The sequence below is a fragment of the Diadema setosum genome, chromosome 3, assembly GCF_964275005.1.
Source record: "Diadema setosum chromosome 3, eeDiaSeto1, whole genome shotgun sequence".
Taxonomy (NCBI): Eukaryota; Metazoa; Echinodermata; class Echinoidea; order Diadematoida; family Diadematidae; genus Diadema; species Diadema setosum.
The window spans coordinates 11,917,731-11,940,729 of NC_092687.1; the positions used below are offsets into that span (position 1 = coordinate 11,917,731).

Below are 22,999 nucleotides of genomic sequence, written 5' to 3' on the forward strand. Positions count from 1 at the left end.
TAGGTCGAAATTCGCTTGTTCGTTAGTTTTTTTTTTTTTTGCTTCTCTCATTAATCATTTTGAATTACATGGGCATGAATAATTTCAACAAAACATAACCAAATGAAAAATGATCAATACAGAAGAGCAGTATACTATACATGCACAACAAAGACTTTTGAAAACATATACATTTGCACATAACACCAAAAAAGGTAGTACATTTGATTCAATAAGGAAGCAGTAGTCCATCAGAATAAGCATAGCTTAACTGGTCTGATGGCCTCATGAGTAATATAATCATTTCAGGTTTGCCTGTCATTTTATTTTGGATTCACGTATAAATATAAAGTCGAATGATTTTCTTTGCTCTCTATGGATACGAATCTTGATGGCGAGATTGACTATAAAACTATACACTACGGCTCTAGTATGCAGAATTTGACGGAGTATTATGAACGCCAGTTTACATTGAAGTAGGTTGATGAAAGTTTGGGACCAACCTGAGTAGACACGAACGCTCCCTTGTAGTTCCCTTGGTTGCTCAGCCATAGAACGATCCTCGCCGCGTAGTGGTAGTCACGGATAGCGACGTGGGCGAGTAGGGCGTAGGCAGTAGTCTCAACGGAAATCGAGCTGGGTCTTCGGCGGAGCCAGAAGGGAAGGTCCTTATCATAATTCTGCTGGTTTGGGTCCCAGTTTACTGCGGCATTGTTGTCTGTGATGCAGATATATAGCTCTGTCACCTATTACCAATGCCTAGTTGCTTGCATTTTCAATGTTTGTCGTTTATCAAAGTTAAGTCCTGGCTGCACTACATGTATTCTTCTCCTTTACAAGATATTATCGTGTCCAACCGAATGTCAGAGATGTGTTATGCTGATGACACTCAGATATACATTTCATTTCAACCTTGTAACCAGCAGGATGCAATCTCTCAAGTAGAATGTTGTGTCAAAGAGTTTAAACTATGGTCAACCCAAATTGGTCTTAAACTGAATGATGAAAAGAGCTGAGATCTTACACCTTACATCTCGATTTCGCAGAAGAATGGAATTTCCTGCAGTAACGATTGACAGTACTTCCATTGTACCTGGTAAAACAGCCAAAAAACCTTGGTGTGATATTCGATCAGATTATGGTCATGGACAATTTTGTTTCAAAGAAATGTAAATCGGCATCCTTCGCTTTGTACAGGGTGTCCCAGAATAAAAAAACGGGTTTCAATGCACTTGTTTACTATCGAAATCATATATTTTCTTTATGAGATATACATCAAAGCAAAGATAAACTTTTCTTCTTTCGTTTGACGCACAACTCATAGTTCAAAATTCGTGCATGACTGAGTTAGAACAATAGACAGTAATACTACTAAATTTTCATTTGCACGAGCAAATAGCGACTTTGGATGAAGTTTTTAGACTTTTTCAGCAATCCTTTGCAAAAAAATAAAATCATAGCCTTAATATCCATTCTTTTTCCTTTCATATGATATCCCAGGTATATAAGATAATCAACGCCTGCCCGAGAAAACTTCATTTGAAAACATGCTTCCATTTTACCCAGATAGCTAGATAGTAAATGGGGAGCCAGTTAGCTTTCCCGACACCTGCCCAACTTGGCAGATAACAATGGTCTTCATGGTTCAATGAATTTACACAAACATGAAGGGAGTGGTAAAAACGATTGTTACAGACGGTTCGGCTGTGAATAGGGTTGTTAATTAGCACATGATCATGACCTTGCCTGACCATGGAGCTGACTACAGAGCAAAGGGTGTTCATCAGCGGAATGTTTGGGAAGGTGGGGTGGGAGTAACGGACCGAAAAAAACTTTCCAAGCCCCCCCCCCAAAAAAAAAAAGAAAAAAAAAGACGACTTTCTGCCCTGCACTAGTACGTTTGAAATGTTAGAGGCGCAAGTTCAGTGATAAATAAAGTGATGTACTCTCTCTTTCTGCTTCACCTCCCCTTCAAAAAACTTTAAAACCCTGTCAGTGATGAAGGACTAACCATGCGTGAGGGAGGAATGAAAACAGTGAAATAAGTTTGAGGTACAAAATCATCGAAATGTGTATCATTGCTGTAATGTTGATTTCCCATATCTATTGGACTGCGTGCAGCCTGAAAATACTCACATTATTCTTCAATTATTGGTTATATCTTATATCTTATTCTGAATAAATGACAACAGAGGGCTTTCCGTCTCATACAGCATTCTCTGTAAATACCCCCCCCTCCCAACAACAACATTCGCTGTAGCACTGCGGTTGTTTTGTGTGAATTCAATGGTGCACATGAACCTATTGTCTCATGCTAGTCGAGAGAGCTGAATGCTCGTTTTTCGACTATCCGTAGAATCGGTAGAAATGAAGCATGTTTTCATGCATATTTTTCTCAAGCATGCGTTATTCATATTTGACGCTTAGGGTCTCATATGAAAGAAGAAAATGTGAATATTTGGCTTATGAATTTTGTTTTTCGAAAATGTAGCATTAAAAGTCTGAAATGTTCACTTCAAGTCATCATTTGCGCGTGCAAATGAAAATATGGTAGCACCACTGTTCATTGTTCTAACTCAGTCATGCGTGAACAATGACCGTTAAGTTATATATCAAATGAAAGAAGAAAAGTTTATCTTTCCACTGATGTATATCTCATAAAGAAAATGTATGATTTCGATATTAAAAAAGTGCATGGAAACCCGGTTTCGTTTTTTTTTCTGGGACACGTTGTATAAACTTGGAAAAGTTCATCTGTTTTTGGATGCAAAGACCACTAAGAAGCTTGCTCAGGCTTTTGTTATAAATTATGTCATTTAGACTATTGTAATAGTTTGTTCTATAATATCTCCGACTCACAGCTACATAAACTCCAGGCAATTTAATGTCCTGTTATCACAACAAAGTTTCATGGTGAGCGATCTTTTGCTCATGCTGCTCCCACACCGTGGAACGCTGTTCCGTGTTATATAAAAAAAGCTCTTCGTATGGCCGTGATTGTCTAAAACAATAACGCGATAAAATGGTGATTGTGGTTATTGGCTTGAAAAAGAAAACCTGTATATTACACTTGCATAGAATACATAAACAGTGTGTCTTGAAAAGATCACTCTGCAATAAATGAATATTGTAAATCAAAATGTCAAATTTTGCCGCTCCATCCTTATTGAAAATATCACATGTAACACTAAAAAATTTTGATTTACCATTTTTGAAATGGTAGTTCAACATCTTACGTCTTAAATTTGGCATTTGAATATTGAATTAACGTTTAACAAAAGGTTGGAAAAGAGCTTTCTAAAATGTTGATGTAGTATTTCATTTTTTATATAATACACTTTAAGACACATTGTTTGTGTAACTTGTGCAATTTGACCAAGAAAAGAAGGCACAACGATTGATTTTGGTCGAAAGGAAATCGTAATATACCTAAAATTACCTAACTTACCTAAATCAGTTGTTGCATTAGCTCTTAATCTATTGATAGCATCTTCAGTAGTATTGCTCCCAGCCAGAGCCAGCGCATAGGCAACGATGGCTTTATCGTAATTTCTGTTGAGTCCTTGAACGTGGCCCTCTAGGTAGGTAACAGCACGACCAATCGAGTCGGTGATGACAGTCATGTCCTCACCCTGTCAGAGAATGCAATTGATTTTCATTCAAGATCCATGCAAGTTTTCGTAAGTTAGACAGAACCACATTGTTCCCAGCTGATTAGAGTTTTGTTTGATAGACTGTTTCATGATGCATTGTCATTCCATCCTTCTTTATAGATGAAGTCTTAATAGGATTTCTTCAAGACGAAATTTAAACGAAGAGAATAGTCGAGGTTTCGTTTTAAATCGAATATCGATACAACAAACTTCAGGAAATTCGTGCTTTCACAGGTTTTCACAAAATGAGCGATTTAATCTAAACGTTTCCAGGGGATGGCGAGGAGGCGAAGATCTCGTCACCTCAAACGTATTATTTACCACTGGAAGCAGTGACATAAAAACATTCTAGTTATCATATCTGATGCATACGTATAGGGCAGATGTATCACAAAACATCTATCATAGAAGAATTTTGCAGTAAAGCCTTAACTGTAAGTACATATTACCTTTTTTCTTAATAACCAAAGCTGTAGAGCGTTTAGTCTAGAAACAATTTCATTATTACTATTGTTAACATTTCGCATAAAAATTGATAATACTTAACATGGATTATGATGAGCGAAGTCTTTACATTGGTTGTTTCTTTCCCTAACTCAAGTTTTAGAACTATTTTGAAGCACTGAATATGGGTATTTGCTTCATCTGGATGCCAATGGTAAATAATGCCGACCCCCGCTTTTTTTTTTTTTTTTTCTTGGGCTTGGTGATCAATTAAGCAGTAACGAAGACCATTTCCCCGTACATGTCGTCACTGGTGTGACTTTGTGATACAAAGCTAATCACAAATGAAATTATCAGTAATTGTTTGGACGTCATTGAAAGCAAAGAAAAAGCAAATATCGACACGGCCGTTCGTATACACATGACAATTACATCTTGCTGAAGGTACTTATCTTCACAATTGACCTTTACGACTTTTGGACAGCGGAAACATTTCACATAATAATGTTGAAATACTTTACACCGAGTGACATTATCATTGGATGTAACTAATAGAACCTGAGGTAGAAATTTTACCCTGGTAGTCTGTGAATTTATTACCGAGAACATGAATGATTTGTTAGGACTATGTCAAAGGCGTTCACGGTGCATAGGCGCACAACGCTAGTTGTCATCTGCACGAGTTATCGAGTTAGGTCAATTCATAATGCAGCTGCAAGATTGATCACCCCCACGAAGAAGAATTCTCACATTACCCCCATTTTGAAGCAGCTACATTGGCTTCCAGTTCAGTCACGTATAGTTAAAAAAAAAAAAAGACTCGCTGAATATATTGCGTACACAGCTGTAGTACTGCCAAGGAACTGCTGTAATAGTACATTGTACGTACCAAAGAGGTACGAAGCCCAGGCTTCTCCGCTCTTTGATACACGGAGGATACTGCATTGCGACATACGCGGCCGGTGATCGGCGTATGCATGTGACTAATCGACTACGAAGCACCACTACAGGCACTAGGCCTGACAACTTCTGTATTCGTGGCCAAAATAACACGTAACAAACTATGTTTAAACGAGAAAATGTGTGATTTCACAGAAGATTTGAAGTAGAAAACAATTTTATTTCATTTTTTTTGGTGACATTCTGATAAAAAAGTGTCCTGGGATTTCGGGGTACGAGCCTCGACATCTCGCTCTCCTCGAGAGCATACATAGGTAAGCTCAGGCTGTTGTGTGATACTTCCGGGTTTGCCCTTCACCCCATGACGTCATGGGCACGCCCCCCAAAATAACCACGGATCTTCCGATCAAACATGATTCAGGATACAGTTTTTCTAAGCAGCCGTTCTCCAAAACGCAATTTTCTGAATGGATGAATTAAAGGCCGCTGTGTTTAATATGCTCTAAGCTTGAAACGGGGGAATAATCCAACAAAATATGTGTTTCCTTTAGTATTCTGCTTTAACATGGATTATAATGAGTAAAGTCTTTACATTGATTGTTTCTTTCCCTAACTCAAATTTTAGAACTATTTTGAAGCACTGAATATGGGTTTTTGCTTCATCTGGATGCTAATGGTAAATAATGCCGCCTCCCCCCCCCCCCCCTCGCTCTTTTATTTTCTCTTGGTCTTGGTGATCAATTAAGCAGTAACGAAGACCATTTTGCCAGTACATGTCGTCACTGGTGTGACTTTGTGATACAAAAGTAATCACAACTGAAATTATCAGTAATTGTTTGGACGTCATTGAAACCAAAGAAAAAGCATATCGACACGGCCGTTCGTATACACATGACAATTACATCTTACTGAAGGCACTTAACAATATGAGTCCATTCTGAAGCAAATAATTTTCACACAACAATAATGTACTCTTAAACGAATCCCACAAGGATTGGAACAATCATCCTCCAGCATTCCCACTGATCGGTTACTAGCCATCCCCTTTAAATATGGCCCGTTGGTTTTCAACAAGCTGCATCCCCTTTCGCCGAAGCTACTATGTGGGAGTAAAATGCATCTCAGAGTATTGTGAGTGTAATGAGTACAAAATCTAAAGGGGAACGACGATTTAACCAAGGAGGTATAGCTACAAACAATATTATTGCGTCAAAATAGGCGATTTTGCACATAGCTCCACAGAAAATCATTGTTTGGGATGACACGGCATTGCAAACGCGATTTACAGCTGTTCAAACATCTTAGCAGCAAAGAGACATAAGTATCTGCAATTTATGTATTGGTTTTTTTTATGAAACTACTCGACAAATTTGGGTTGAAAATTTTGAAAGCCATCCATTAACGCTTGAAAAAAATACATTATTTGAAATTTCAAAAAGGTTATGGCATTTTTCAATATGAAACATTTTGATGTACTCAGTATGCAATTTATCAAAAGGAAATTTTGGTGTGAAGATGTTCAATTTATCCTCTTCAAAACTAGTAAATACTACATATAACTAGAAATATGAGAGTTTTGAACAATCCCCCCCCCCCAAAAAAAAAACAACAAAACAAAACAAATGCAAAACATGATGTGTGGCCCAAAAGTTAGAAATGTTAAATTCAATCTGAACAATTCATAGTAGTATAATATTAAAGGGATGGTACAGTTGTGGTGGAGATGAGAATTGGGCTTTTAACATGTGTGATACCAAGAATACACTTATGAAATAGTACAGAGCATACCACTTTAAAAAGAGGAATTCATATTTTTTTTTTATGAAAATCGGGTTTGGAATGACTGAAACATCCCAAAACAAAGTAAATCAAAGCGATCGTAAAAAAGTGTGGGTCCTACATTTATTAGAATCGCTCGGTTTTGGATATCACAGCCATTTCAAAACCAATTTTCATCAAGCAAACTTTTAATTCCTCGTGAAATTACATGTTCTTTCAGAATTATACCATTAGATGTTACTCATTATCTCACGAAAAAAAAACAACAACAATTAGAAACCTAAAATTGAACTATTAAACTAAACTAAACTCTTCGTTTTTGGAACCGTCGAGTTAACAACGACGTTTTGCAAATTATACAAGGTGTTCCTAGAAAAAGGTAACCGATGTTCAAGCGTCAACTTTGTCAAGAATACATGGTTTAATTCTGTGAAATGCAAAAACTAAGTTACTCATCAGCTTTAACCCTATAAAGTCCCAGGGGGGGGGGGGCACATTGTGCCCCCCCCCACACAGATTTCCGTTTGCCACTCCTTCGCCCTTAATCCGATTTCAACCAAATTTGGTGACTTTTCCTAAAATCTTATTGCGAACATTTTGGTATCTAATTTAGCTGTATATGATGTTGCTGGTTGCCATGGCAACCATAAACTGACAACCATGTCAGTCAGATTTTGCATCTTTGTTCTGTTTCCATTTCATTTAACAGCATTACAGTGTATGAAATGGGTGTTTCTTGGCTAAAATTTGTTGAAGGAGCAAAATTCGAAGTAATTATGGTCCTGGAAAGTTTTTCTTATTGTTTCCTTTGTTTTTATGTGACAAAGGCATAAAACAATAGATATAATAGAGATAATTGAAAACAATAATATTTTCTAAAGATTACCCTTATATTTTGAGTTATTTTGATTCCTTCACCCAAGTTATGCCTGTAATATCATTAGTTTATCATATTATCAATTTGCAATCTCAAAATTCCAGTATTATGCAAATATGAAATGTCATAACTATACATGTACCCATCCCAAACATTTCATCTCAGGTCTCATAATGTATCACTGTGTTGATATGAATAGCGCCCCCATGTGGTGACCTTGAGAAATTTCAACCATAACAAATAATAAAATTCAACTTGCTTATCATTTGTGGCAAATATGAAAATGATTGGTCTATAATAAGACATATATAATGGGGATAAAGAAATTATACAGAAAAATCATGTTTTTAGCATAATTCCTATGTATTTCTTTATATTTTGGTAAATAGCGCCCTCCATGTGTAACCTTGTGAAAATTCAAATGTATGGTCATGTAGAGTATGAGTTACTCTACCCACGTGCCAAATATGACGATGATACATCGAATAATAAAAAAGTTATATAGGGGGGGGGGCACAATGTCCCCCCCCCCCCCTTGGGCCTGCGAGGGGTCAAAATAGCTTGGGCTTAATAGGGTTAATTTGACACCTTGCCTGCGTCACCATTGATAAGGATCACAGAGTTTGGGTCATTCGAAGGTGAAAGGTACAAAACCTATCTTTTCAAAGTTTTGGTTTGTAAAGTAAGTGTATCCTTACAAAGTGTTTGAGAGTCATCAACTGCTGAAGAGGGATTTCCAGAGGAGGCTCAGCTTTTGGAGGTGGCTCTTGGGTAGGATTGAGGGCGATAGCAATTTTCTGCGAAATCTTGTTAGTGACGAAACTGCACTAAGCATGGACGGGAAAGTTAACACCCACAATGTCGTGGAGTACGTGGCTGCAGACATCCATCAGAGTTCAATTCCGACATAAAACATGAGCAGACAAAAACGGAGTTTGTGTGCTGGTCTGCATGGAACTGACCAAATAAGTTGGTCATTCTTCTTCAACAAAAACATGAATGCTGGCATGTACTAAGGCTTGATCTATGAAGACATTGTGCTCCAGCTGGGAGAAAACTTAAACGACAGGATCGGAGGGATGTTCCGTCACCTTTCGTGGCCACAGGATGCTGCCTCAGCTCACCGAGAGGCTGGGTAGAGCTATTAGGCCAACACATAATACGACAGCCTTCAATTATGAGTAGAATGGCATCCATTATCTCCCGACTCGACACCCTGTGAGTCTTCCTCTGAGGATACCTATAGAGCAGGGTATCCACATCCTCACCACATGATCTGAATAGGGCGTATTTCGGCATGAGATCAACGTTCTTCGTCATGATTTCGCAGTGGTTAGAAGAGCAGTTCGAGACAAGCAGCATCGTTCAGCTTTATGCCGACAGGTGTACACTTCGAAAGTAAAGGCTTACTGATGTGCTCACCAGATCTTGTAAATTACAGTCACTCGCAGAATGTTAACAGCGGAGTTAGGTGTTTCAAACTTGGTGTGAAAAACAAACGAGGAAACCAAACATTTACAGAAAAGTTGGTTTCGTATCTTATAAACCAAAACTTGTAAAAAGTAGGTTTTGTACCCTTCACCTTCGGTGACGCAAGCAAGGTGTCAAATTTAAGCTGACGAGCCACTTTGTATTTTAGTAAAACAAATCAAAAGAATAAACCATGTAATCTTTACATAGCTGACCTTGGAATTTCGGTTACCTTATGTAGGAACACTCTGTATACGGTGACCGTGCATCACAAAACAAACACAAAGTCGAACACACTGATTTTGTGTGAGGACTGAAAAGAGGACGCTGGTGAAATGGGTCAACCACGCCGATCTTTACTTTTTCATACTTTCTGAAAGGGAAAGTATTCTTCTACATTGTTAAAATTGGGATCATACAACGGACAGGAAAGTGTGTTTTTTAAGCAGTTTATCTCGCGTATTGTTTGGTAGAATAGCGTGATATGTTGTGTCTTAGAGTCCCCTTTTCATTTCTTACAGATCTTGCAACAATTTTCACTTTCAACTCTCATAACTTTTGACAGGATGATGCTACTGCTTTGAAAGTTGGAATTTACTATGGGCAGAATGTGTTAATAAGGTATGCTCAATTTCAGTTAAATCTGATGATCTATTCATTGTTGTTACTCCAGTGGTTAACATCCTGTGTTTGTCCCATTCATCGCACAGCCAGCACAGCTCAGTAAAGATTAAGAGCTTGAAAAGACACTGTACTTCAGAGCCTATTTTCTCTGTTCACACTTTTCCTGAGAGTGTGCTTTCTTTCCAATATTTTAGATACGTTAGGAGAGTCCATTTCAATTTGATTTATACACCCATGTTAAGCTTAAGCTTAAAGTCAGAATATCCTCTTAACTAAATTTCATGTCTGGCGACTTTTTGTTCGTTTTGTGATGCAGGGTCACATAATATACACTTTAGACACACATGCATTTTGGAAACATGCAATCGTTCAGAAAGGATCGAATGAAATATGTTGGTGATGGATTTTGTAAAAATATAGTATGATGTTAATGAACACTGTATATTGTATTTATATATTTTTTGTATTCATATTTTGTATATTGCTCATGTACACTGTCATAAATCAAGCGCTAGAAGCAGAAATATATGTTATAAAGCATTCACAATATATAAGATCATGAAGAGTACGATTTGGGGTGATTGATATACAGGTGGGCAAATCTTAACGATAAAAAGAAAGAAAAAAAAAGAAGGGAAGAAAGAAAGAAAGAAAGATAGAAGAAAAAGAAAAATAATTCACCGATATGCTTGGTTCCAGGAACGGTCGAGTTTCCAGGAGCGAAATCAGAACAAAGGCAGTCATCGACACCGGGCCTTTGACAGCTCCCTGCGCAGATTGAAGATAACAAAAACACTCGAGTCATTGATTAACAATGCAACTCCACCAACAAAAAATAATAATAAAAGGTATATGAATATTTACCTAATAATATTATGAATTTGATTAGAATACATTTTCACTTTGTACCAAAGAAGTATGGAACAGACATTACAATCATTATTACAATGATAAAATAATATTTTGACCATTTTTATTTACTAAAAACATCACTTGCACACTTTGCAGCCGTAAGAATCGTCAATTCCACCTTTTTTTCTTTGCATGATAGTTGGAGTCTCTTTAATTAAAAAAAACTCAACAAAAAGAAAATATGTTTCAAAACTAATCAAACTTTATTTACATGTACTTGGGAGGGTCCGATAAGAACGTACTTTTTGAATAAGTTGTTTTTGCCGTCGTTTTTTTTTAAGTGTGTGACCAGTCTCCAGTAATGAGATATTCTTTATACTTCATATCATTTGCAACGTAAAAAACCCCCAAAACAACAACAGCTCGGAATATAACGATAAGCTTGACTTCCAAGTGATGCGTCTAATTCGATGAATGCAACATGTATGGAATATATCTACGCTTTGGTAATGTTGATGTTTGCTCTGGCTCTTCAAAACAACAAAACAAACCAAACAAACAAACAAACAAACACACATCATATCAATGACGACTTCTATCATCTCCTGGTGTATGACGGCATTATTCTCTGTGAAGGAGCCATCCTGTTGCTGGTTTGTCGATCAACCACATCACGCTCCCCAAGAACATGTTCCCACTTTACCGTTGTCAACTCTCTTGCCTGACTGAAAACCTTCACTACGAAAGCGGTGAGCCTAAGGGGAAAAAAAATAAAACGTGCACGTCACGAAACGACACCTACGAGTCATCCCGCCCACGAGTCATACAGCCCATGACTCATGCAGAAAACAAGGCCCATGAGACAGGCACATTAAAGGGATGGTACAATATTGACGGAGATGAGAATTGGGTTTTCAACATTTTGCGAGATACATTGACACTAAATTGAGGTCATTTTATATCAAAGTGTTTCATATTAAGGCTATAGCTCTGAATGATTTTCTTTTTAAGATTAAAAGGAAATGAATATATGAATATAAGAACGACCCAATCCATGGAAGGTCATTTCGAGTAAACTTTAAAAAACTTCATATCTTTTTCATTTGTCCAATAATATTCTATCTAACTGTGATGGGAAGGCAACATTGTATATACAAATTAGAACATATATTATTATGACAATTAACATTTACATTAATTATGGAGAGGCCATTTTGTGTGATGGACTTGGGTCGTTCTTTGATTCATATGCATGATATTCTGCTATAGAGATGAGAGAAGGACGAGAGAGGGCGCTATAATATGAATGTAAGAATGTCCCAAGTCCTTCATTCTTACATTCATATAAGATTTAACTCATTTATTTCAGGCACTTCCGTTGTAATTAGGATTTATCATTTATGCACAAGATAAGTCCGTGCATAAGCTACAATTTCCCATGTCAAACTGAATTTGGCCAAAAATTGGACTTGGGTCGTTTTTATATTCAGGTCTTCAAATATTCTCCGAAGTGCACTTTGTGTGATGAAAAGGATGTAACAATGGTCCACTTATTTTGTGATTGCGATCAAGGTGCTCACATTTGGCAGGAACTCCTGACCATAATCTTCAGGAATTGCCCTTCGTATAAAGAATATAACCATGTTTGAAATGTCTTTTGGCATTTGTGGCGACAAATTTGTGTGATATTTATTTTTGTGAATGAAATATCATATTTATGTTAGTAAGTTCAATAATAGTCCCCCTAGTATTGTAAAATTCAAATCTTTTGCTAAAACGCAGAAAGAAATTGAATATGTTTTTAATAGCAAAAAAGGAAAAACAAACTAACAGCCCATTTTGAGAAATGGCATTTTGAGCTTTGATTCCTGCGCGCCTAAGTTATGACCAGGTAATAATGTTTATTGTACCCTATCACCTTATTTTAGTAGGATTCCACGTGTATTACTTGCCTAGTGTTTTAAAAATGCATTATACAATGTTACATTAGTGAAAGCCATCAGATTCATGTAATCCACTTGGCTATTTCCGAGACGGTGCTCATGGCATTCTGCCGGCCTTAATGCAACCGCGTATTTATAATTCTACAGCTTTTTTCCTCTTTTGGATGGTGTTATAACATAGTTTTATGTTAATACTGAGTAGTTGATTGTATTAAGAATCCATTGCAGACTATCTTGGATTGGGTGCCGGAGCGATTTTGCTTTTGTTTGTTTGTGTGTATGTGTGTGTGTGTGTGGGGGGGGGGGGGGTTAGGAGGTTTAGTTGGGTGTTGATGTGTGAATGGGTGTGTGAGGTGGGGGCGGGGGAGGTTATGTTTTGTGTCATGGATCGCTCCGCTACCCAGTTCTGTTTGTCCTGGACTGCTGTAGTGGTTGGGCTCTTGTTATGTTTAAGTGGTTAGTTATATGTATGCAATAATGGAACATTGGTGATGTTAGTGATGTTTGGATGAGTTTATTCAGTCTCAGAGTTTCGCACATAATTAATATTTGTTGTACATTTCAAATATCTGCCTCTGTATGTATCTATTCTGTGTGAGTGACTTTATGGTTATTGTTTATTATTTCTATGTTTCATGATCTTGTTAATTTTGAAAATCATTTATATATATTGTGATTTCGTTTGAAGTAATAATAAAAAAAAAGCGAGATACCAAGAAATCATCTATGTTATAGCACAGAGCATACCGTTTTAAGAGGAATTCAAAGTTTATTTGATGAAAATCGGGTTTGGAGTAACTGAAACATAATAAACAAAGTAAAACATAGCGATCGTAATAGGTGGGTCTCACACTTTATTAGAATGGCTCTGTTTTGGATATCTCGGGCATTTCAAAACCAATTTTCATCAAATAAACGTTGAATTCCTCATGGAATTACATGCTCTTTCATATTTCATAAGAAGTGTGTCATTATCGCACCAAAAAAAATCAGAAACCTGAAATTAGGTCTCAACCAAAACTATACGATGCCTTTAAGCCTCGTGTTGTAATGCCGAACTCGTGGGCTGATTTTTACCTAGTGTCGAACTCAAGGGCTATATGACTCGTGGACTGTATGACTCATGGACCTTTTTTCAATGTCGAACTCTTGGACTATATGACTCGTGGGTGTCGGTCTCATGGGATGACCCCGAAGAAGAAAAAACACACGGAACAAAACAAAAATGCGAGCGAGACTGCTTTGAAAGGGCTGATGACATTATTATGCCGCTCGAACTTGAACAGGTTCTATATTTTAATGACAACCAACCGACAGTGTCCTTAACAATGCTGGATGATACAAAGTTATCTAATGAGTAAATATATGCTTGATGACATAACTACACGAAATTACAATAAGGGTACCCTTATAATAAACATATTCTGCAAATGTAATTTCATTACAAGACAGATACATACGATTTTTGAGAAAGATCAGATTCCGATAAATTTCTTTTACGGTCAGACACTTATAATTGCTTCCTGCAATATGTTCTTGAATTCCCCTAAATAAACGATTAAATGTCAAACTTGAAGGGCTGCTATTTTTGAGGAAACTGACTGTAAATTTCTAGGAAAATCTGAAAATACCACATGCCCACGTCTCCAAAAACTTCAATATTTCAAATCTTATTTCGCATTGTGTTGAAATATCAATGTTCTCTTGAACGTTTTTGTAAAAGAAACCCAACTTGAGGCGAACGAAGAGAAAATCTTTTTTTTTTTTTTTTTGCAGCTTTGCAACATAGGGTGTATGTTTTAGTTTGCGTGAGTGTATGTGTGTTTAGGTTTATACATATCCGACCTACTAACCACCCCGACAGTCTCCAGATATCAACTCCTATCACAAAATGATAAAACAGCCCTATAAATCACACAAGCAAAAGCAAAAGTTTTCGAACGCACATATTCATATGTTGGATCTGTTGTCTGGAATGCTTTGCCAAAGCAACTCCGACTATGTGTTTCAGAAGAAATGTTAAGAAGGAAACCCAAGACAGAAGGCTTCAATTGTAATTATGTTGTTTCTTTTTTTTTTTTGTGAATGTCATATGTTGATTGCACAGCGCTTTGATCAGGTCCTGTAAAAGCACTCAATAAGAAATAATAATTATTATAATTTTTATCATTACTAACTATCTAATCGATTTTATTAATAACACACGCACACACACACTATATATATATATATATATATATATATATATATATATATATAAATGAACATATATATATATATATGAAGAGTTTGTTTGCAAAAACCGATAAGTCCATTTTTGGAAGATTTTGAAGTACGGTCTCTGTCATAAACTACAAAATAATACCTTTTAAATGATATATCGGTCACTACATATAAAGGTACATTTTTGAAGTTGTTGTCAAAAGAAACACAACTTTTCTTATTATTCTCCTTATTTTTCTTGACCTTTAATCGCAAATATCTCCATTTGGCAAATATGGACTTATCGGTTTTTGCGAACAAACTCTTCATATATATATATATACACATATACATACATACATACATGATATTATGTAAAGAAGATGTTCTGATAAATCATTTGAGGTCAAAAAGTGGCAGCACAAAATGTTCAGAGCGTCACATGTCTTCTGCTATTATGGGAGTCCACTGTATGATGAAAGAAAACTGCCGTTCCCGAAGACTTCGCTATAACGGGAGTCCACTGTACAGGATGGTTACAAAGACATGTATTATCATTGACTCACCATGTGCTCCCTGGGCGACTAGTCCAAGCGGCGTAGGCGCCATCAGATCGGCGGTAATTCAGCATACGGGAAATCCCTGTGTATGATTAGTAATGGGAGAAGCATCATCATTTTCCGTTGAAAGAAGGGAAAACGGAATCCTCCTCGGATTGAAGTGGCAAGATAACAAATACAAACCACTCACGAGGAATCTACAATTGAGATACAATTGACCCTGTTATATAGTGACCACCTGTCTATAATATAGCGGCCAATCTTATTTCAGTTATATTCTAGTCTCACCTTAGTTTGCCTTATTCGATGGTCGCCACAGACAGGTTTGTATGTATTTATGTATAATTAGATTTGAGAAAGCAATGCTTCTGATCTGTTCGAAAGAAACAATGAGAAAAAAAAAAAGAATAAGAATCTTAAAATTGCAATCTTTCTGATCATAATCATTTTGAATGATAATTAACCAAAAATAACATTGAATGACGGGATTCTGTCCCCTTTCAGAATGATATTCTGATGATCATTTCATGATACATACGGGGATATAATAGTCTACGAAATGAAAATGTGTTTCTTCTTCTAAATTATTGATAAATGGAGTAGCAACTTTTTTTTTCTTCTGCGGCGTCTCGTAATTTGTGGAGAAATTTGGACAATATTCTTGAAAATTACAACATCATTAGAAATCTCATCAATGTCGGAAGATGCCACTGAATGAAGTTTCACATTACACACTCAAGAAATGGCAAAACTTGATAGTTATAGCGATTAAGAATGATTTATCTTGATTCCGTATTATTCGACGAACATGCGATTTCATGATGATATTATTTATGTAAAGAGGAATAAGATGGCTTTGAGGCAGTGACATCGGGTCCTCATCTGAACTCCATTACCTTTGACCCAGATGTTATTATGTTCTCACGCAATGATAGTAGTGAAACTTTAGCATTTTGATAGTTTCGTATTTTTGCTTTTGCTTTTGGAGAAGAAAAACACACACATATGCTTGTGATATTTCAGTTTTGTTTTAGACGTCTAACGCAGTCACTACGGGAGTGTCTCTTGACTTTTTGACATGTGTTGGTTGACTTAACAATACCCCTAACTTGTATAAGATCAAATGAAATGAATTATAAACCGTGTCAAATCAAGAAAACCCCCACAGAAAGTTTTACTTGGAATATATCCTGCTTGGATGAACAAAGAAGGACAATGTGGTTTTCCTTAGAAAGATCCAAAGTGCCTTGTGAAATAACAACACAGAAAATGCGTTGCAACAAGTTCAATTTGTATTTCTGTTTTCCGAAAGTGTGGTAAATATGTGTTGATTTTTTTTTTTTGGCATCAAAATGACCCATAATCACATTATAAACGTACGAACTGAATCTTTTGTTCAACAGATGCTTGCAAAAAGTTACCATTTGCGATGAAGTCATACGCCTTTCTCTCCATCTCACTGGTTTCTTCACCAAGAACTCGCAGGTACTTGGAAACATACAGTGTGGGACCGAGGCTGATCATGGTCTGTTCGCCACACCCTGTAGGGAGCCTGATGAAACCTTCTAGTCCCTTTATGGGGTCAGCGGCTAATATCCCGAGTGGGTTAGCTTTAGGCAAAATTGGAATAGGAACATAAGCGAAAAAACACCTTAACTCTGTGAAGATAACATCTTAAATAAATGGACGGAAATGCGAGTGAAATATCTTGTCTCGCCTTTGATATTGATAAGTACATTAACTCTTTATGTGCCACGTTCGCACGTCCGACTCAGTCGACGGCGTGCCAACTTCGCATACATTATTCTGCTCAACAAACAAAGAAACCAAAACCGATCGATGAATCGCTAATCACTGCTAATCCCGCGGCACAATACAATCGTGCTTTTGTTCCTCTCATCTATACGGCTTGCATTCTATGTTGTGATTGACTATCAAGCGGTGTTCCCAGCTAGATTTGCTCATACATTCTAAGTTTCTGTTACGGTTTTATGTGCAAAAGTCATGCCTTTACAGTAATGTAGCAACTGGTCATTCAAAAGAAAAAATGAAAATAGATTCGTCATACAATATATATCGAAACAAAGCTTGGCATTCCTCTTTAACTTTGCCCACCATTATGCCCATCTTAACAGAAATTTGTAGAAGTTATACACATTGTAAAAACAGAATTCTTTCTCAAAGAATGACTACCTTCGTGTCTCAGAATAACGTGGCACACAGGGGGTTTCCACCACGGCATATAAAGAGTTAATATACCACTTTCTATACGACTTCAATTTTGGTTACATAATTGAGTGAAATTGATATAAAGACAAATACAACGTAGCTCTTGTAAATATACGTGAACACTATGAGTTCATGCCTTATAATTTAGATTCTAAGACACTTGCGTTTCTCACGTATTCGCCATGGTCAAGTGAAATATATGTGTGTGATGACTATATAACGGATGCTATTTAATAGATTCAACTAGGGCATGAACAGGAGAATAATTGTAGACTAATTTAAGGTTAGTATGAAAGAAAAAACACCACAACTACGCAATATTGTACAAGAAAAATACAAATTGGAGAAATTGCGTTAACAATAAGAAATGTCAAGATCTTTCTGAATCGGCAAAAATGGCAGGTTGTGAGGCGATGGCAGCATCGACTCAGTTAAGAATTCATTTCACTGTTCAAGAATTGTTTTCTGATTTCATTACTTTGGTATCAAACTTACTCTCTCATTTGATCAATATCCATTCTTGCACTTGCCGGAAAAAAAAAAAAAAAAAAAAAAAAAAAACTCTTTCTTTTCAGCCTTACCTTTAAATGTTCTGGGATTCAGGAGAAAAGAAATGATAAACAAAAGTAATTTAGGAAAAGAAATGATAAATAAAAAAGAACGATAAGCACCCCTTGTATACAACTTGTGCCTGCTGGAATATGGAAAAACGATTTTGTCTGTAATAAAAAAAAAAATCAAAAAAAGAAGATGAAGAAGGACTCAAACCAAGAGAGAAAAAACAGCTGCGACTCACCGATCACGTTGAAGAGACACGTCTCGGTACCAACAATTGACTGCGCTGGGACGGACACATTCATCTTGGAAACCTGAAGTTTACTCGAACTGTGGTGAATAACTGCAAAATTTATCGCATAGGTAAGTTGCTTGGAGAGAACTGAAGGAATCGTTGTATTCTATTTGCAATAATTGTTTTAATATAAAATCAAAAGAATATGTAAAAGTAGATTGAAATAAAACGAGAAACCAGCGACGCCATTGAGCACTGGCAAGTGAGAAAAGAAGCCATCTTATTAAGGTATAACGATGCAGATGTTTTTATCCATCCTGGTAGTATGAAGAAAGCGTGTACTTTAAATTTGTTCGACTGGACTTACTTAAAAAAATATCGGAGATAACAGTTTCGTGACTCTTCAAAGGCACTTTTTCAACTCGACATAGAGGAAAAAAAGACAATAACATCGCCCATCCATTCATTACTGGTGAAAACTCGCCAGCCAGGCAGAGCTGAAGAAGTGACTTAGATGAGTCACGAAACTCTTTTCTCCTTGATTTTCACAAATAGATCCAGTTGAGCAGATCTAAATTACACCCTTTTATCAAAATTCTATTGAATCAAATGCTTTCATCTTAACAAGGGACCTATTTCTGTTCAGCAGCACATCACATCAAAAAATGAACCAATCTTATGATCAGGGCGGCACCGTCAGTAGTCGGTGACCTTGAGTGAACACCCTTTTACAACTTTCCATTATAGGGCACTATTAAGGGTAAGTGAATGGAACCATGCTTTGTCGATTTGTCTTTTGAATTATCGGAAGGAGCTGAGTGATTTAGGTGCTGGACACGATATAATAAAGGTGACACGTCTTTTGCTCCTGCTACAGTAATATTTCTCTGGTCTTATTTTCTCCAAGGACATAGGATTAGGGTTAAGGGTTTGAGAGAGTTTTAGGTTCAATGTGATGTGATGATTATCATTTATTAGGGTGAGGGTTCTGCTTGTGGGTATGTTATATTTTTGCAGGTATTTCACAGGAGTAATTGCCGCAGGAACGAACCTGAAACACTTATGCTACTGAATGTATACACAAACCGAGAAGTTTAATTTACCTCCCCCTTGGGTAAACAATACCGCGTTTTATACTCACATTAGACTCTTTTTTTTTTACATCGAGCTTTTAATCCAAGAGAGGCCTAAACTCTACAAGCATCGTCATTTTAGTGGGTCCCTCTGTTGTTGTTTTTTTCACATAAGTGCATATTGACAATTATTTCACTTTTGTTACCCAAGCACTATTGCAATATATCGCTACTGTATGTTTTTTTCTTCAATTATTGTTGTTTTCTCTGTACAACTTTACGTGCATTGTTTCTGTGACTCAAGAGAGTGAGATTTACGTTTATATAATTATGGTGGAAAAACGAAATAAATTTGAACTCTGGTCGCGAAAGCTGCTAATCTTCCCCTCTGAAAGTTCAGCTTCTCATTAAAATATTTACAAAAGGATTTTCCCCCATCCTCTCCTTCAGCTCTCTTTCTGCTTAGTGTCTGTCTGTCTGTGTGCATGTATGTCTTTCTCTCTCTCCTTCCGTCTCGGTATCGAAATGTACATGTAATTTCAACAAAATCAAAGGAAAATACAACTATCCCTCAAAAAGGAGATATACCGTCGATGGCTGGAATTTCTGGAGATTGCGTAGTGACCCTTTCTGCCTCATCCAACAGAAGTTGGCTAGGGTTAAAGGTCCAAGAAATAGATTTCTTCATTGTCATCCCTTTTGCCTGAAAAACAAAAACAAAAACATGTATAACAAATAAACATAGGAACATGAAGAACATAAAATATTTAAGGGTATCTACCACTGAGTTAAAAGATGACAGATAGCAAAACCAGCTATATAATTGCCATTTTAATTTCGTTTCATTTGAATTTTATCGAATGAACGGTGCCTGTAAGAAAAAAAAAATGGTATATTTCCTACAATAATAACACTCTTTTTGTAAATACTTTCTCTAACAGGACTTGGAAACAGTGTGATTATGCTACCTTGATGCAGTTGACATCAGTTGAGTAATGAAGGTAAGGTTCCGGTGTTACCAAAGAATGTCAATGTCTATTCCAATTCGGTATGTCTGCATTTTGGCAATCTCAACGCGTGATAACTATAATTTCAAAGTAACGGCATTGGACCAGAGCTCTGTTTCACTAAGAGTTATAATTGATTATACAGTTGATTTCTATCATAAGTGTATGGCAGCCTTTGTAGTAAGGAAATTTAAACACGATTATATCTTTTGATAAAATAGGGTACTGTTCTACTGACACAAAGGCGCAGAGGGCAAAATAGTTATGCTTTCCCTAAAACCAAAAGAGGGACTTTCTTTCAGAGAAAATGCACATCTAAAACAATAATGACAAATACTAGTTAATAATTATTGGATTTTCACAAATATCCAGTATAATTACTTACCATTTTATATTTGACATAGCGCAAAGTAAACCCATGCTCCTTGAACTATTTTTTCCAACTATTTTTTTTTTTTTTAACTTGCGACTTTTCTCTCGCAACATAAAGAAGTGACACATATCTTTCCCCGATAAAACAGATTCGTCCTTGATACTGTCTGGAACGGTGACAAAACATTTGCTCCTGCGACAGTTACTCCTGCCCTATTTCAGATGCTTGTGGCTAAGGTTTGTGTTGTGATATGGATTTAGCTTTAAATCAGATGTGATGATTAGGATGAAGGTCATAAAGGGTTTTGTTTGTCGGTAGAATCTACGGTTGATTTAGCTTGCGAGTCATTTCGTGGGAACAACGGTCGCATGAGCAAATGTCAAGGGACGGTCTGGAAACATACCACAACTCGAAGTTTCTTCTCCACTGCATCATTCACGCCGCTGTTAGATCTGGCTCTTGCTTCCACCCGGATCGGGTGTTCGCCCACGTTGATGGGGAGAATGGTGAACGTTGTGGTGTTAGCGTCTTCAGCGCCAACCACCAAAGTTCGTTCGATGGGTTCTCCCGTTCCGCTGCCTGCGCACAACCCGTCAGAAGTGGTGAAGGCAATATCAACCTTGGAAATCCAGAAATACGACAGAATGGTGCACATTGATTTATCATTACGTGGTTGTCAGGGTTTGATATTTTAACATATACTTTTCTCGACTTCGTAACAATTCGTCCTTGTACCGGTATCGTGGAAAATTTCGCAATTTTCGTTCCCACTAATTGACCTCTCAAAACGTTACGACTTCTGTTCAGGCGTCAGAAATGTATTTCAATGAAGAAGAAAGAAAAAGAGAAAAACTATAAAAAGGCAAACGTGGATGAAAACTTTACTATTTATTGTAACGTGTACATTGTATTTCAGATCTACGGTGCTTCTCCATGCTGATGATATCGATTGGAAAAGTCAACCAAAATTATTTATTCCTAAAAAGAAGATATTAATTTATTAGAAGAGTGAATTGCATCACTTGATCTATTGCATTTACAAGAGTTGCGTTGAGATATTAATTATTCAAATGACACTCGTGAACCAAAATTGGAAAGTAAAAATTATAAAAATCATACTGATCATAAATATATCATCGATTTTTTAGATCCCTACGACTGTTATCATTAACAATGCTAGACAAAATTCATTGTAACATTATACAGATGTATTTTTTTTTATTAGCAAAAGACACAAAATACACCCAACCGCACACCCACGTATCCATCCGCATGACACACATAGACTCAATGACTTTATCGAAAGATCTAGTGCACGTCATTACTACTTTGCATTAAAATCTAGACATCCACATGATACAAACTCATGGACACGCGCACATACCTCGCTCCACTATTTTAGCAACATATACACTTACCTACATACTTAATACACACACGCGCGCGCGCGCGCAAACACACACACACCCTCTTACCCACATTCACTATATTCGAGTGTATTATTCATAAAGGAAATGGGGACATACAATTTAGGTACGGCCCATATCGGTGTATCCGAATTTTTTGGAGTCACAGGGGTGTAAAAAAAAAAAAAAAAAAAAAAAAAACTCATTTCACGTTGCTACTGTCTGCTACCTTCAGCTGCTCTCTCCCGTAGTTAAAAATCGTCACCACGGCCTGCATCTGCTCCAGCCGTACCACTGAGTACGGTAGGTGGAGCTGTATGAAGAAGTCCTGGAACACTTTGAGGACTTCCGGTTTCGCCACGCACATGCCAAGGAGCCGCGACACACTTACGGCTGTCAGTCGCCAATCAGTGATGCTGCTTGGCGTGGACGTTGAGTACACTTTTTCAGTAGCATTTCTACGAGATAGAACAAACGGGTTTTGCAGTTGATCTCTCTTCTCAAAGCTAAAACATTTGGCTTCAAAGGGCTAAAAAAAAAATCATCTTTCACCAATTCAATTTTGCTAGCAATATATCGAAAACCCTATAGCAAGAAACAACTGTCTGGCTAAAGCGATGAGCTATTGTATTATTTTGAGATCAAATCTGTTGAATAATAAGAGTCGGCAATCCGACTTTTATTCTTGAGACGTCCTTCCTGCTCAGCAATGGGTATGCAGGGCCACATAATAGTCTCTTCGTCTCCTTTTCCATCTAAGGTCCTGGTCACAGACAAGCAATGACTGGAAAATCTCCAGCTTTGCAAATATGTTGCGAAAAATGCAAAATAAAACAAT

The 22,999-nt window shown here is 36.9% G+C and overlaps 1 protein-coding gene across 1 annotated transcript in view; it reads right to left on the reverse strand.

Moving 5' to 3' along the window:
- The window catches only part of LOC140246549 (complement C3-like), a 69,888-nt gene that overhangs the window by 22,495 nt on the left and 24,394 nt on the right, over positions 1 to 22,999 (reverse strand). Inside the window, 11 exon segments of the mRNA XM_072325892.1 lie at positions 483 to 697; positions 3,428 to 3,611; positions 10,408 to 10,494; positions 11,172 to 11,236; positions 11,239 to 11,333; positions 15,290 to 15,365; positions 16,705 to 16,893; positions 18,309 to 18,410; positions 19,964 to 20,078; positions 21,159 to 21,374; positions 22,391 to 22,619. Coding sequence (XP_072181993.1) covers positions 483 to 697; positions 3,428 to 3,611; positions 10,408 to 10,494; positions 11,172 to 11,236; positions 11,239 to 11,333; positions 15,290 to 15,365; positions 16,705 to 16,893; positions 18,309 to 18,410; positions 19,964 to 20,078; positions 21,159 to 21,374; positions 22,391 to 22,619 — 1,573 coding nt within the window.